Source organism: Rhipicephalus sanguineus, chromosome 9, assembly GCF_013339695.2.
Source record: "Rhipicephalus sanguineus isolate Rsan-2018 chromosome 9, BIME_Rsan_1.4, whole genome shotgun sequence".
NCBI classification, from domain to species: domain Eukaryota; kingdom Metazoa; phylum Arthropoda; class Arachnida; order Ixodida; family Ixodidae; genus Rhipicephalus; species Rhipicephalus sanguineus.
Window position 1 is genome coordinate 1,996,091 of NC_051184.2, and position 16,986 is coordinate 2,013,076.

The 16,986-nt window shown below is 44.4% G+C and overlaps 1 protein-coding gene across 1 annotated transcript in view; it reads right to left on the reverse strand.

Moving 5' to 3' along the window:
* The window catches only part of LOC119404443 (neprilysin-1), a 205,373-nt gene that overhangs the window by 41,690 nt on the left and 146,697 nt on the right, over positions 1-16,986 (reverse strand). The window contains exons 12-14 of the mRNA XM_049419331.1: positions 2,541-2,650; positions 1,513-1,571; positions 1,041-1,092 (exon numbers count right to left, since the gene is read on the reverse strand). Coding sequence (XP_049275288.1) covers positions 1,041-1,092; positions 1,513-1,571; positions 2,541-2,650 — 221 coding nt within the window. The remainder of the gene's footprint in view (positions 1-1,040; positions 1,093-1,512; positions 1,572-2,540; positions 2,651-16,986) is intronic.

Genomic DNA, 16,986 nt, shown 5'->3' on the forward strand with positions numbered 1-16,986 from the left:
CCTGCCACCCCCATACTCTTCATGGGAATTTGTTCATAAAAATATCTCGTGTGAGTCATATCTTTCAATAAAAATGTTGTAACTGATTTGCAAACGCTGATAACCCGTATTTGAAGGCACGAGATCACAAGGCGTCAGGTAGAGCACCGATTGTGCGAGATATTGGTGTCGAAAGAGCATTGACACTGTGGTAGAAAAAGCTAATTACACGCTAAAGAACTCTTGAGTCGACTCACTCAGACTCAGATCGAGCCGTGCGTCGGAGTGAGTCTGAGTGAGTCCGAGTGAATTATATTTTGGTGCGTTTGAGTCTGAGTGACCCCTGAGGGCAAGATATGTTTCATGAGCGAGTCTGAGAGAGCTCCACATTTTGTGCCGAATTATGATCAGCATCTTTAGTGAAGTTCAGAAAAAAATATCGAATGTGCAGAAGCTTACTATAGCGCAAGTACTGGCCAGGATTGCTTAAAAGTATGGTCAGCTGAATAAAAGAGATAAAAAAATTTCGAAGGTTTAACGAGCACCTTTACAAATAGCGGCAAGAGGAAACAAATCTCAATTGTCTAATATGGAGAACTGTAAAGGAACTGAGAAACATTGTAAGAGAATCGCTAGGGGGGCTGGTTGGCAAATATTTGTTCAGTGAATTGGGAGCGCGGGAATATTATGAAGGACTACGAAGAACTCCGCGTTGTGTAGTTCTTCGTCGTCCTTTGTCTGTTCCCGCGCTTCCTGTTCACTTAACTAATTGAGAAACAGGCACATTGTTTACGCATTGACCAGAAAATTAAAATATCTTGAAATTTGGTGGTTATAATTCTGCTAGCTTTTGCAATAAAGCTTTTGACGTGCGGATACCCTGGTGCGCGGACATCTCACTTGAAAAGACTATTGTATAGCTGAAAGCTACAGTTTCTGAGGAAAGTTATTGCGCCACAAGTTGCCATTATTAAGGGGCTTGTTAAGAGACTAGAAAGACGCAAGTCACCGTGTAAAGTACTTTACAATGTTAGGCACTAGCAAAAGGGAATGCCTCTCACCTTGGAAGGCCGTGTTGATAGAAAAGCCCCTGTAGGATTGCTGAAGGATACACTGCGGAAAAAAAAATCGGGAAAGTTTCCTTTGACTTCATCGGGTGGAAATTTGTAGGACCAGCTAATTAACTTCTGTAAGAACTATTATTTGTGCTTGCGACAGCTCGGGCTATGAACAATTAGGGTTAAGTACCTTTTTTTTATTTACTGTAATTGCTACAGTAAAGGTTAATAAACGCAAGTCACAGCCATCAATTCACCTCTTTCCTCTTTTGAAAGAGGCTTCTTAGGAGCTAATTCCCACAGTCTTATAACACGCTGCCAGGTATCGACAAAGACCACAAGAAGGAAAGACACACATAAGATGAGTACACCATAAGATGAGCGGGTGATGCAGTAGTTTGTCCTCTGACGTCTGTTGCCAGAAGAAAGTGACAAGCTGTGGCTACTAAGAAAAAAAAACAGCTGTTACACTTACACATCTCGTTTGCGCTCGGATTGTAGAAGGCGTCCACCGCGGTGACGGGAACAAGCCAACTGTATTACGAACGAAAAAAAGAAGCGAAATTAATTTACATCGGATTATGTTGATGTTGTTGTTGATTATGATAATGGAAACTCTCGTTGAAGTCAAACAAAGGAGGACGGTGACTAAGACAACTGGAAGCTGAGGAACCAACCAACCAACCATTGGACGCCAACGGCCTCCGCTCTCCAGGCCCCTGCCTCCACTTCGCCGGCAGGATCAGAGAACATTTCGTCTAGTATATAAACAGTAAACTCACAGTTTTCTTTTAGAAAATGCGGATTTTCATCTTTCGCAAGGGAGCAAGATGAAAACCAAGTGGGTCTGGAGATAATATGGTTAGGTTTGTTGTTGTGCGAAAAGTGGAGAATCTTTTGTAAGATGCACGCAGCGTGCTGGAATTTCGTACATAATTTGATAAAGGCTACAACATATGTGAGTGAAAGAGAGAGAGAGAGAGAAATGAAAGGAAAAGGCACGGAGGTTAACCAATCTATGGCTCAGTTGGCTACCCTACACGGGGGGAGAGGGAATATAAGATAGCTTAGAAAGAACGAGAGAAAAAGAAAAAAAATGAGTAGTTGGTGTGAACACACACAACACGAACTCGCGCTGATAGTTCACAGACGCTCGTGAAGTCCGGTCGACTTCAAGTCAATAGGACTTCTTAAACCGTGGTACGAGTGCGAGTTGAAGCTATCATTTCATTTATGCTGCTCAGTATGAATCTCCGTTACGTCTCCAAATTAAATGACTGTTTCTTAAAGCAACTAAACTTTGTTCACAACGGCTATGCTCATCTCTATATTTCTGCGTCCGTTTTTTTTACAAATTAACTGGCTGAATTTATCGCTTTTTATATCTTCGAATTACTCCCTATATGATGTGTTTTTGTATAATGTGGGCAGTTGATATTAAACAGAAGAGGAAACTGCAAGAAAGATGCCAGGAGCACGCCTTTAAGTGTTTAAAGTTCTCACCTCTTCGGGTCGTAAGCAAGGCGCAGTTTCTCATGCCATAAGATATCGTTGTTCTTATAGAGGTATCGATACATATTTGTGAAGTGATCGGAGATGTTAAATTCGGGTACCTGTAGAAATGAAGGGTTAATTGGCGTGTAATCTGAATACCGAAATACCGGTAAATCATTCTGACAACCAGTCATTTCATTTGTAAAAAAAGAGCATGTACTTCGCGCCTTCAGCCGGACGAACAATCCTTACGTTGCTCTCAATAGAATATACTTCATGTTCGAGTTATGTTTGAACGTGTTCGCTGTAAGGCATATACAATGACTATATTTTTATTGCAATTATATGGACACTCTCAGTTAATGTTTGCCGTCGCCGTCATGTCTCGGATATGTATATGTATGTAAATATACATCAAAGCCACAAATCAAAATAATTCAAGAAAAAAATTCTGAAGCTTGAAGGATTTGAACCTATGACCCATCGCTTCTCAGCGCGCTGCCTTAGACAGTTACGCCACGCGTCATTCGTTCTCCAGGATACTAACGGCAGAATACAAACACACGCGGCGTTAGGTGAAACGCACAGGACGCCACGTGTGGCGAAATTAAAATTATGCGAGACGCTGGCCATGTTGCATCGTTGCCCGCGCTGCGTTTCCGTCGTACCGCTGGCGACCCTTGCTAGTTTTCCATTTCGGGGTTGTAGCGCTGCGCCACTCGTCGGGCAGTCGGCCAGCGAGAAAGAAGAGCGTCCCGTGGCTCGTGGTGGCGCGAGCTAGTAGGAACGCTTTGGCTCTTGTAGGCTTATGCCACAGGAGAGGAAAAAAAAGAGAGACGGCTGAACCAGAATCACGCTATGTATATTAAACCGTGACCGGAATCCTGAGGCTAAAATGCGAAGGCAAACGCACAAGACACCCACGAAGAAAAGAAACGTACGACGCAAGCGCTGACTAACAACTGCTTTATTGTTTCATACGCCAATGCATATATAAGCCCAAGGCAACCTTACCGCACATGCGCTCACAACAATAGCTCCAAACCAAAATGCGTAACAAGGATGATTGTGTATTAGATACGCGAAGACATGAAATCATATTCAGATGGGTGTAGGGACAAAGAACTAAAGACGAAATGAGAAGGACAAAGAGTGCGTTCTTGCTGTAATTTCAGCCTCAAGAATATGTACCAACTAGATCCAAATTAAGTTTTACTTTAGTGACCGATTTCTTGTTATTCCAATTTCTTGCTATCGCATTCATTGCTTCGCCCTTGAGGCGAAACTATGAGTTTATATCATTACCAGCGTTAAAGTGCAACTCACTGTTTCACCTTGAGCCATAGCCATCGCGCCATACGATCGTGAGAATTTCTTTTTGGTGAAACAAAACACTGCTTACATCCTGAGTACATTACGGCAAGCGCCATGCTTGTGCGCTTTTTTTTACCCAATCAAGAAAGCACACTCGGTAGCGACCTAAAAATTCGGTGCACTCTCCGGCTACAAAACCAGAATGAGCTTACCCTTTGTTTCCGTAAAGGAGCCATGCCAGCTGAAATCAGCTCTAAGACAGGTGTTTTTGTTCGGCTTATAATAAACGCCGTAGGCTTATTCAGAAATAAGGGTCCGTCACTTTTAGCTAAAATATTATGTTTTTTCTGAACCCTGCATAAAGATCTCATGTGAAATTTGCCAGGATGTTCAAGTTTTCGTCCTGAAATGTGCGATGCAAGGATAGGTCGGTGCAGCAACTGCCTTTAGGGGACACTAAAGAGAAAAACGATTTTTCTCATATTAATAAATAAAAAAAAAACGCGTGCCGATGCCCTTTCCAAGTTGTCGCACCACTAGCTGTGACGTTATATATTTTGGACGGCGTCTACTAGGTACTACGTAGTTCTTAGTGGGTAGAAACGAGGTACATAGTCTTCTGAGGAAGCCAGGCAGTTAACATACCAAGTTTCAGGAAATTTCATTGAGCCACTGTGGCCAAATTACGAAAAACCACTTTGAAATCTGGAAAGTCACCAACGGAGATTTCGGCGCGAAATTGAAAAGCGAACCTTTTGACATTGACTTTCTCATCTATTATTAAACCTATGGTGGTCAAATTAACGACCCTAGAGTTTTAGTAGCATAATTTATCAGTATAAAGTAATTGTTTCACTTTAGTGCCCCTTTAGGAAATGGAAATAAGAGAACGTATTAGCTGTACGTCACTAAATTAATTGGTTGTAACAGATCTTTTGGACGGTGCCTATCACCGACCTATTTGTAGTGTGTTCGGGGTCTTGCCACACTTCTGTATGCAGTCTCTTGCTTAACCCGTTAGCTGTGTAGAACAATTAATGCATGCCCTGGTGGAGCTTATATGTTCAATTTTAAATCCGGGATAATTTTTATAATCCTGATTGGCGGTGTATGAGCCGAAATACCTCTACGTTTCTTTCGTGCTTTCAAGCACTGCTCAAACGTTTTAGAGTGTAGCTCTTAGGGGCCCGTTTCTGCGTTGTGCGGCGTTGCCGTCGTGGGCTTAATCGATAGAGCGACCGAGGACGAAAAAGAGAGAACGCGGAGTGCAGCGAGCCGCTGTGTTAGCGTCTGCGATGCCTCGTACCTGCTCGCGCTTCTTGTGACAGCGCAAAGCGTGCCTCTCGCGCACGGGCCCAGGAAAGTTGGTTGACGAGCGAGGATTTGGAGAAGATGTGCGTTGGGTCGAAGGGACACTTTGTGTGTGGAACGTTCTAGCGGATTTTTAGATTTTGCATCTAGTTTTCCGGGCACAAGTTCACCCATAATAAACAAGTTTTAGAGCGCAGCTCTTAGGCGCCCGTTCCTGCGGAGGCGCAGGCGTCGTTGTAACCGGCAGAGGGAACGAGGACGAAAGAGGGTGAACGCGGGAACGCAGCGAAGGATGAAAGACGGCGATAGCGAGGAGAGCGTGAGGAGGAGGGAACGGCGGTGGTGAGGCGACAGGTTCCGCGGCGGACACCCGCGGCGCCATAGTAGTGCGCGACGTCGCGCGGTCGCCGATGACGTCATAACTAAGGTATGTGGCGAGGGCTTCCACCGATACCATATATGGAAATAAAGCGCTGCATGAACGGAGGCCTGTCTGCGGTGGCTGTTTTGGAATGCGCCCACTCGCTGCCTTCTGCGGGCTCTCAGTTAGCGAGGCAGTCGCCCCTCAACTAATCGCAAAATCGAAGCACCTAAACAGCTGCTCTCAGAATTCGCATTAGGCGGTACCATAATCGGTGAATTTTTTCAGAGTGGATTTTTCGTAATGGTTTAATTTTTAATATAGTGGATTTATCGTCCACTTTAATTCCTTTTAATTTGTGTCATAATTGTTATAGTACAGCTACAACATACAAGTAATGTCCCCTATACGTGCCTTAGCTTCATTGTCTAATGGCTTCATTAGGTTTGGTATAACAAAATGAACAAGCTCTCAATCATTCCCCCTCTTTCGTTTTAACGTTCTTGGTAACTTACATTTATACTGTATGTTTAAACCATGAAAAAATGTGTGCTTTCCTTACGTAGTTTTCGGTTGTTATGCTCACTAGTTCATACTTACTTTCCTAATCAAGGTTTTACAACCATTCTATCAGTATTTCTGTTACCCGAAAACCAACGTTCACATTAATGCTGCCTAACGGGGATCCGGAATGTATAAAAATATTGCTCACGTATTTAGACACAGCCAAATCAGTCGAACAGTATGGCCAGGGAATGCACAGGGGACACTAATTATTGCATTTTACTGTAGTGTACTAATTATGATGTAAATTGAAGTAAATCACTCTTTCCGTCGGTGGGATCTGAACCTACAACCTTCGAATATATGAGGTTGTGGGTTCAGATCCCACGGACGGAAAGGTTGATTTCTCGTCCACTTTTTCGTCATAATCAATACGATACAGTCAGATAACAATTGACGTCTTCTATGCTTTCCCTCACCTAATTCGCTGTTGGATTCATCTGGCTCTGTTTAACATATAAACGAGCCCATCGGAAAAAATTCCATTTCTTTTGTTTACTCACGTATTTGTATTGTTCTTCAAGAAAAGTCATGTTCATAATGTAATCCGGGTATCCTATTTTCAAACCCATTTTCTTCAACTGAAAAGCAAGAATTATACTGTTGAGTTCTATGATTTAAAGACCCTCAAAGGGGCTAGTTTAAGAAAACGCTTTAGATAAACTAATTTACCATGCATGTCGATAGAAGCATATGTGTCCTCTTGTGTAGACGTACGGACACACGTGCAATGATGGACAATTAAAACACGAACAACTTACGGTTTACTAAAGCGCATGCTTTTACATGATATCCATAAGACTGGTTTAATTAATTTTCAATCAAGATGTTTTAAAGCTTATTTCATTCTTACCTTCTCAAGCGCGGATTTTCTTGTGCTGTTGTCCATCCATGTGCTATTTTCAAGCTCTTTTTGAAATGCTTCGGTTAAATTCCCGACATACTGTTCCACCTAAACGGAGGAAGTTTCAATATTTATTAGAAAGCGCCAGTTAGAATATTTTTTAGAAAGTTGGTTCTCGTGCTAGTCAAGTGCAAACATAATTGCGAAGTGGGATTTCTGAAAATAATTTACATGAACATTTTATAACAGCACGGCCATCCTGCTGTGAGGCGTTTATAAGTGTAAAAAAGCACTAAATCTGGTAGTCTTCGTAACAAAGGCCGTAGCCAGTGCTGGGCAGTATCGAAGATACATGTATCTTAGATACTATCTTAGATACTCTATGGGTATCTTGTATCTGTATCGCGATACGTCTGGAAAGATGAGTATCTGTATCTGTATTTCCGATACATTCGATAATGTATCGTGTATCTTAAGATACAAGATACTTCTATCGCCACACAACCGTGCGAAACAAGAATCGCTGGCCAAGCTCCGCTTCTCAAACTGGTACTGGTGCCACTAAGCCATCTGAACAAGTCTAAGGGCTGTAACGCAATTTTATTTTTCAGGCAGAGTCCTCCAGTGAGGGCAGAAGATGAGGAAGACAAGCACGCGGACGTCTACGCCCAGCCCACGTACTTTTTGTTTTGTCGATTACTTTTCTTTTTAGTTGCGCCAGTGCCGCGACATTTGCTCTTAGCCAATGTCCTGCGCCGCGTACTCCACTGCGTGCAGATTCTATCGCGCAAATTCTGATGTTGCTACGGTGTCGTTATTGAAGATTCTCTTGCGTCGTGCTCCGTAACGAAATGTGATGCGTGCAAGAATGGGGTCTCTTTGTGTCTCGTGGATTTTACATATCAGCGATTTAAAGGATCTCGTGGATGTAAAGATTGACTTACATGCAATGAATTAACTTATATGTAAATAAGATATGCAAACAACTATAGCACCGCTAGTACTGATGCTAGATCTAATAGATCAGGCGTTTACCCAACAGAAAATATCTTGGCGTACCGCATTTTTCACTTCCTGCTACATTTATTCAAAGAATTTATCAAATCATTACTTGACAAGTGCTTTATTACTGTCATTTTGCAACCAATACATTACCTAGGTCTCCGTACTGCTTTTCTGGTCTGGTAACTGCAGTATGTCTTTTGTAACGCATTCCCAAAATAAGGTCACTGCTTTATTCTTCTAACTGTCTGCTTTATATTTCTACTACTGTTTATCCATTTACACGTTTCCGAGGCGATTTTGAAAACAAATATATAATTATGTAGGCGTCCCTTGAGTTACAGTGCAAAGCATTCTGCTTATCGCTTAGGAAAATAGCGAAATTGAGTTTGCATTATAATAATGGAAATCATTAGGAGCCATCTTAAAGATGCTAGGAAGGGGACTCCCAACGAGCCGCTTCAGGCAATTTTCCATAGGCACTGAATTTTCTATTGTCTCAATAGGTAAGTTGACGATACTTCATGCTCATTGCTATTAAGAGCACCGTCTGTATTGTGTTTCTGTACTCATTCAATGTGAATGTTTGATACAGAACCACCTCTCTGTTTTACTTATATTAGCTTTCCGATTTTAGGCCTTCTTAAATATTTTTCGTATTACTAATCGCCACCTAATGGGATCTATAAGCGGCAATAGCGCGAATAACGGCGGTGTCCTCCGACGCTTTGTGCAACTATACAATACGTCTGAGACGTCTCTGCGTTGCACATGTTTTCTCGTTGAAGAAAAATTGCTAAAAGATTACACGTTAGTGGGGATATCAACAAAGAACCCTTCACGTCAGCAGATAAGTAGAATATGAGAATTGATTGCTCTTTTACGTCATCTACGTATACACCAGGGGTCTCAATCTCAGCTTACAGCCAGCGGGCCACAGTCGCGAAATTTAGTTCGAAGCGCCGGGACAGTCAAGATGGTGGGAGATAGTTTCAACAAAATGACGTTGCCATTCGAAAGGAAGCCTTTCCCAGGTCTCGCATATAGGTAATTTCTGAAGGGAATTTGGAGTCAGGATTAGAGAAACATCGACACCGATGTGCACAACGACTGAATTCTGGACGCGGATTCTGAAATATAGTTTTTGTTCCGCGGTTATGTTTCAGCACATCGTTGCCACATGTTCCTCACGAAAGGAAAGCTTGAGACCTGTCATGTCTGAGTAGCTCACGAACATACTTATCTAGAAAATAAAAACAAATGGGACGAAGATGGTCATGTGTGCGGGCGGGGCCTCTAGCGAAAGGTCTCAAACCCCTAGCATACAATGCGCCCCCCCCCCCAAAAAAAAAAAAAAAGTCGCTACCAGCGTTTTTGCTGCTGTACACCTGTCCGGATACACGGTATTGTGCAAACTGTCTTTTACGGACAAGGCAAAAGTCCACACCGGCATTTGCGCCATCGTGCGAAGGCTTCTTATAGAAGTTATTGTGATTATATGGCAACCCGCGAGCTGGTCGACAAGTTGAGTAGCGACTGCCATTAATTGCAAAAATGACAAGCAAGAACCGCTGTCAGCGAACTGTATAGAGTTGTCCTGTGAAGAAGCTAAAGCAAATCGCAATAAATTGTTTTGGAAGGAAACTAATGCACTTTGAGCAAGAAGGGCAAAACTTTTAGATATTAACAGACATTTCATTAAAGTCAAACAAAATAGGTCACAGTTGGGAAATTTTCAAGAAGACATTTTCGTGCATAGGCGTTCGCTGCTACATTATATAGATCTATAATAACAAATTAGAGAATGTATCGAAGTATCTTAAGATACAATTGCCAAGTATCGTATCGGATACAATTATTGCGGCAGTATCTTGTATCTGTATCTCCAATACTTCTTGCCTGAGTATCTTGTATCGTATCGCGATACAATTTCAAAGTATCTTTGCCCAGCCCTGGCCGTAGCAGTACCAATGCGTGTACCGCCCCACTCACTTTTAAGCTCGCGACGGCAGGGCCATCTAAAGGGGTTCACTGTACTTCTTATAGTCTACCTCAGCCGTAGTGCACACATCTAAAGAAGTACCCGGCGCCTTATTTGTGCACCAACATCGCCTTATAAGGTATCAATCGAAAAGTGTTTATCACTTCTTTTGGTTCTAAATTTGTGCTCAACGATCAAAGACAGCAAATACCGAAATCAAGACTGTACACCTTTCCAACACCCACGCAGAATGGTGTTAGCGTGGAGTGGTATATACCCTAACACCCCATGCACATTTTGCTTCGTGTTTAGGGTGCTAAATTAACACCAGTTGTGAAGTGTGTAGGCTACGGCACCCCAAGTGTGTCATTCTGGTCGCCAACTGATCTACACCGTTAAGGGCTTAAAATAGTTAGTGTGTATACTATAGGTCGGCAAAAAATGTGGAGCTCACTCAGACTCTCTCATGAAATATATTTTGCCCTTAAACTCGCTCGGACGCAGACTCACCAAAATTTTACTCAGCTGGACTTGCTCGGACTCAGACTCACTGAAATTTTTCTCAGCTGGACTCACTCGGACTCAGCCTTACCAAAATATTACTCACTCGGACTCACTCAGGCTCACACTCACGGCTCTATCTGAGTCTGAGTGACTCTGAGTGAGTCGGCTCACGAGTCCGTTAGCGTATAATTGGATTTTTTTCACCATCGGGTCAATGCTCTTTATCACCAATATCTCACATATTTGGTGCTCTACTTGGTGGCTTTGGATCTCGAACCTTCAAATATGAATTATCAGTGGCTGCAATCCAGTAAGGACATTTTTATTGAAAGTGGGGACTCACACGAGATATTGTTATCAAGAACTTCCTGTGAAAGTGTTTGCGGGGGGAGGTCAACCTGCACCCCTCCCCCTTCTACGTAACTCACGCCTCTGATTAATAAATATTTAGCTGGCGTGTGAACCCTAATGCTTCGAAGTATGTGTGAGTCAGCCGGAGTATAAACGTGAGCCGACATAAGGCTGATAGTAACGCTGAAGTTGTGTAGATCGGCAAAGAAGTGTGGAGCTCATTCAGACTCACTCAAGAAATATATTTTGAGCTTAGGGCTCACTCGGACTCAGGCTCACGAAAATTTCCCTCTACCGGACTCACTCGGACTCAGACTCACTAAAAGTTTACTCAACCGGACTCACTCTGACTCAAGCTCACCAAAATATTACTCACCCGGACTCACTCAGACTCTGACTCACGGCTCGATCCGAGTCTGAGTGATTCTGAGTGAGTCGACTCATGAGTGAGTTTGCCGACCTATGGTGTATACACATCATCCAAGTGCGGACTTCGAGAGTTATTTTTGACTTGCACTTCAACGATTTCGCCAAGAAAGCAGTCATTTCATTTCTCTCTCGAAAATACTAGTGACGTCAACAATGAGATCGCTCGGTATTCAAGCTGTCGTATCAAGAGCTGCGCTAGACTTTCTGAGGAAGTTATAGCCGTGTCAGCGTAAGCGATTCCAAGAACACACTCTTTTTTTTTATCAGCAATAGCAACCGCGCAAGCTGTAAATGCCACAAGATATTTCAATTCGGTCGTGTTGTTTGTTTCCTACCTCTGTTTTTGCGTCGGCACTGAACTTCTCCTTCACGTACATGTGGTCGATGACTTGCTGCATCCCGCGGCTCACGGTAGATACGCACCGTGACGATCTTTCTTTTTGAGTCCGAACTCCCCAAGCGATTTTGCTAAGCTCGAAGGACGCATTTCGGAAGGTGCTCGACAAGTCAAACGCCCAACCGAGCACGATGCGGGCTCCGGCGTAGTTGTACAATGTTTCTCTGAAAAAAAAGGAAGCAAAGTGGGCGATGTGCAGCCCTGTCCCCGTCTGTATAGAGCTCGCGAGCAGCCGGCCTTGATCTGCGGGGCGATGCGCGGCCTAATAGGCAAGCAAACCCGCTATGCACGAATGACAACGTCGAAAGGTGCCTTAGTTAACTCAGTTTGCACTCGGCCGCAGGGGCGACTCGATGACAAAGAATTACGCGTTCGAGCTAGCACGCGCCCGACTCTTTTTAGAAGAAATGCTGCGCGCTTTGTGACTGTTCCGAGATGCGCGGTCGAATGAGAAAGTGATAACCTCGGGCAATGCGCACAGCCGGCAAAACAAAGGCGCTTACAAACATAATTTCTGGTTTTAAGAAATTAGCGCAGATCTGCATGTCTATTAGGCCGCGCATGTTCCTATGCACACCACGTCAGACCCCGCAACTGCCGCAAGGTGCCACGCCGCCCAGCAGTGCCTACACCAACGTGGACGGGGCTGTACATCTCTTAAAATTAGGATTGAGCTTCCGGACAATACGGAGCGATGGCCCAAGAAGCGAACATTATAGGCCCTGTGACTATGAACTGGCAAAGTTGTGTGACATATAATTAATGTCAATAGTGATTTTACGAACTAGATTTTACGAATTCTATGTAATATGTCATTTCCATCTCGACTAGCGTGACAAGTCTATAAAATCTTTGGTAAAGCAAGCGGCACTGCGAAATCGCCCATTGTGATAAAAGGCCCATGTTTCAATTTATATTGTGGAGAAAGCGGTGCCTTTCCGCTTGTGACGTCTTGCTGTAACACTTCACTGATGCGCGGGCTTTGATGCTATACTCTTTCTTCCGTTCCTGTGTATTCTGCAGCATAGATCATATATTCGTAAAGATGTTTCACCAAGTAAAATCTATTTGGCGCAATCTGCCTCGGATATTGGCTTATAGACAAGCCATGCGTGAACATTCAGCGTGCGAGCTTTCCGTGTCCAATGTATCATGTAAGCGTCCTCCCATTGATATCCGCTTTCCCCATATTATTAAATATCATCAAGTGTCAAATCCGTAAACACCTAGGCAGCTTATGATTTCACTATACCGTGTTCTCGTCTGCCATTCTGGAATCAATATTTTGCTTGTGTTGCTTTCCACACTGCGTGGAGGCCGCATTGTTTTTATGGTATTTTTATCATGACTCAGTAAACATGAGTTTGGTGTAAGCTTGGTCCTTGTAAGCTCGCTTTGCCGCGTCGAGTGTTCCAGTGAAGCCTACTCATAAACAAAAAAAAAAAAACTTGGAGGACGCTTGAGCTTCGCCTTCAAGAGTAGAACGCGATAGCGTAATTGGGCCGCTTGCGCATCGCCTTCTCATCTGCTAGCCTAGCTTCGGTTCTGGTGCATCCCCAACCGTGCTGTAAGGAAACGAACAAGTGCGCGCGTAAGATTGGCTGTTTCAAACTATTCAAGAATGCCTACTGCAAGTGCTATTAACCCATGATGCCATAATTCTTCATTTTGCGAATCAGCGAAGGGCCCACTGCGGGTCCGTAAGGCATTACGCGAACCTAAGCAGCTGCTTACTTTGTTCACGCTTTTGCTGAGTATGATTAAATATCTCTCAGAGTTTTGTAGTGGGTGGGCCTTTGAAACACCCACTGCTTGCCCAACTCGCATGTTTTGACACCTGGCATGATTTGACGCTTCTGCTACGCAGTGTTACATGCGTTAAAAAAGCTCCTCCCACTACATGACATTCATATAGTGTTTTTCTTTCTTTTTTGAAGTAGTTTCAGGCAATAGCGTGGCTCTCGAGTAGAACACCTGGTTTTCCACGCAGGTGTGTGTTAGATTCTCACTCCAACCGAAGATTTTTATTATTCATTTTATTTGCATGTTTCCCGATTTTCGCTCACGGACAACGCTGATTTTTCGCTCACAACCAATGACAACGACAACAACGCCGACGCTGACCCTGGAATGTATGTGAAATGAGCTCTTTGACACCATCGCGTTAAAACGTCGTCCATACTGGAGCAGAGTGAAATAAATGAAACCAGCAGCTGTCAAGTAGCACATTCTATTTATGTGCTATTTAAAACATCCATAGAGACATATGCCTTCGAGAAAAGAAGAACGAGACACGGGAGTGTAATGACCACGGAGCGACAATGTGTGCGCGTGCGTGTGCGTGCGTGCGTGAGCTTTTCGTCTCGATGACAGGCACCGAATCCCGCTCAAGGCAATGTCTTTTCATCAAAATTCTGTGTGACCTCTGTGTTCTGTGCTACAAGGTTCGGTGGCCATCCAGTTACACAGAGTGAAATGACTGTTGATTTTGTGTGTGTGTGTGTGTGTGTGTGTGTGTGTGTGTGTGTGTGTGTGTGTGTGTGTGTGTGTGTGTGTGTGTGTGTGTGTGTGTGTGTGTGTGTGTGTGTGTGTGTGTGTGTGAATATACGTACTTCCAGCCTTTCGTTCATGGCTGCATTGCACTGAACTGTTTGTACAAACGTCACACGAAGGGAAGATTTGTCACAGCGTTACAGAAGCTATTGTGACATTGCGCGTTCACTTACGGAACAACTGTCGGCAGATATTCGTTAAGCTTTTCGTAGTAGCTCAGAGCATATATTTCCACTGTTTCGTTTTCATACAGCGTGATGTTCGCTATGGAGAACTCCTTGTTAAGCAACGTAAGCAGAGAAATCTGAAAAAGAAAGGAACATGTGAATATTCTCCTGCATTGTCATTTATTTATTTATTTACTTCTGGCGCAACACTATATTAGCCGTAGTTTTTTCTTTGTGGGTCTTACGTTACAATCGGGATACGCTATTAAAAGAAATCAATGCCATCAATAATTTAAAAATTAATAAAGCAAGAAGTGCGAATTATATGAAACGCTAAAAACATTACTTTCAACTGTATTCACTTCTTCAAACCACATAATAGGCAGTCGACTCATTTGCCACGTCTCGAATACGATGCACCTCATTGCTTTGGTTTTTCGTAAAAAATGGCATTGAAGACAGGTCCATTGGGTGGTTTATTATGCGGCTTCCCAGGGTCGAGGTAAAAAAATTCGCAGTGGCTTAGATCGGCTATGCCAGGATATGCGTAGCGTTAGCAAAGGTTCAGCTGATTTTTCTTAGCTTTCCAGATTGTCTAGGATTATTAGCCTTCTTCTGTTCATTCTTCGTACGCTGAACCGCTAATTGCCAGGCAACTACTTCTGGATCCGATGAGATAAGCTTCTCGCCTCTTCTGCGCCGTCGAGCAGTATTTGCGCTCTCCTTCTCCATGGCGTTACCCACCTGCAAACGCCAGTCAGAGGCGCTATCACGCGGCTCCAGCGGAGTCTCAGACGGCGACTGCACAGCGAAGGCGAATAGCTGCGCGCGCGCTGGCGCCAGTGTGTCTGCCATGGCTACGACGTCACTCCTCTCGAATGCGCAGACCAGCAGCGGCGAGTCGCGCGCGGCGGTGGCGGAGAGCGCGTGAGATCGCGGTGGCGGAGAGAGCACGGAAAGCGGTGAGCCAGCTGTGTGGTATCACTGAACCTTGCGCATGCGCTGCACGGCTGATGAGGATCCACGCGAAATCGGCCCCGGCTAGGCAAGTGTAGCTAACGCTACAAAAATTGTCTTCTTTCTAGAATCACCTGTGTGTGGGGAGTGTCACCTTTGCGGCGCCTATCGGCTGTCAGTGGTCAACAAGCCTGCGGAGCTGACAGCAGCACGTGAGCTACATCTTTTCTTGCATAAATTGTGTTCGTATGTCCTTCGTCGCCTCTGGGCCGAATATATCAGCAAACACCGCTTTCAATTTTTTTATGTGTTTAAGGAGAGGTTGGTGCCTATACATGGCACCGGCTACTCCTCTTCCCTTACTTATTAATTAGCGACACGAGCTTATAAATAAAAGTACACTCACTCACAGCAATGTCCATTTAAAAGGAATGTTCATGCGTCATGCATAATGTCCACGTCATGTTGCTCTCAGAACCGTGCAGTTCTCGATCGGTCAGTACATCGGTAATTGCTCTATTCATAACCGCAAACACGTGCAGTTGTCAATGAACAGGAGAGATAGGAAAAGGCGGTATTAAGTGGCCTAGAAAAAAATTTGCATTGACTTATCTCGGCTATGCCAGGATATACGTAGCGTTAGCTAAGATTCAGCTGATTATTCTTAGCTTTCCTGGTTGTCAAGCTTCTCCGCTTTTCTGCGCCGCTGAGCAGCATTCGCGCTCTTTCTCTCTGGCTATACCACACCGGCAAACGCCAGCAAGCCAGTATGACAACTGGCTAATCTCCCTGTCCTTCTGTTTTTCTTCTCCTCCTCCTCCTCCCCGCTATATGTATAGGCCCACTGTTACGTCTGCGCATGCGCGCATAATGAGAGGTGCTATCAAGCGGCTCCGGCGCAGCGTCAGACGGCTACTGCGCAACGGAGGCGCACAGCTGGACGCGCGCCGGCGCTAGTGCGTCTGCCACGGCTATAACGTCACTTCTCTGGAATGCGCAGACCAGCGAGGCGCGCGCGGCGGCTCCGGTGCGCCAGCTATGCGCCGTGCGACGTCACTGCTCCTCGCGCATGTGCAGCACGGCTCTCGGACTGCCATGCGACACTGCTCCACCTCGGCCGGTGACCTAACGCTACAAAACTGGCATGCTGCCCTACATTGGAGAAAGTTATGGGGGAGTTTCAAGGTTAGAGAGGAGAGAGGGAGTTGGGGATCCGACACACAAAATGTCGCACTCCCCACAGTTTCAATAGCACTTTTGGTCTGTAACCACTGGTGCAGGTCTAATTTAAGCAATGCTTTCGTCGCCTTCATCCGCGGTGACTCCTCAGGATGAAATTCTGAAATGGTTACTGCCGCTGTCAATAAGTCCAATACAACAGTGTGGGCAAAAGGGTCTAAAGAACCATGTTTCATATCTGGAGAATTGCGTAATCAGGCCGTCGAGTGCAACACGTACCTAAAGGCTTGATAGTGTTGCCTTACATGGAAGTGGCAAAGCTTAAACCTCGTCTATATGTAGGAATCCTTACGTTTGTGTAATTACGGTCCAGTTCAGAGATATTTGTCCTGTGATAAATTGCTGCAATGTCGAATCTTTCCTCTTGCGTGGCTGTCATCTGCAACGATATGACAAAATAGTGAACGGCCAGCATGCATTTCGACGATGTTTGAATTCTAATGAAGTGAGATGTTACTGCGACTTGTGTTTGGGCTAATTT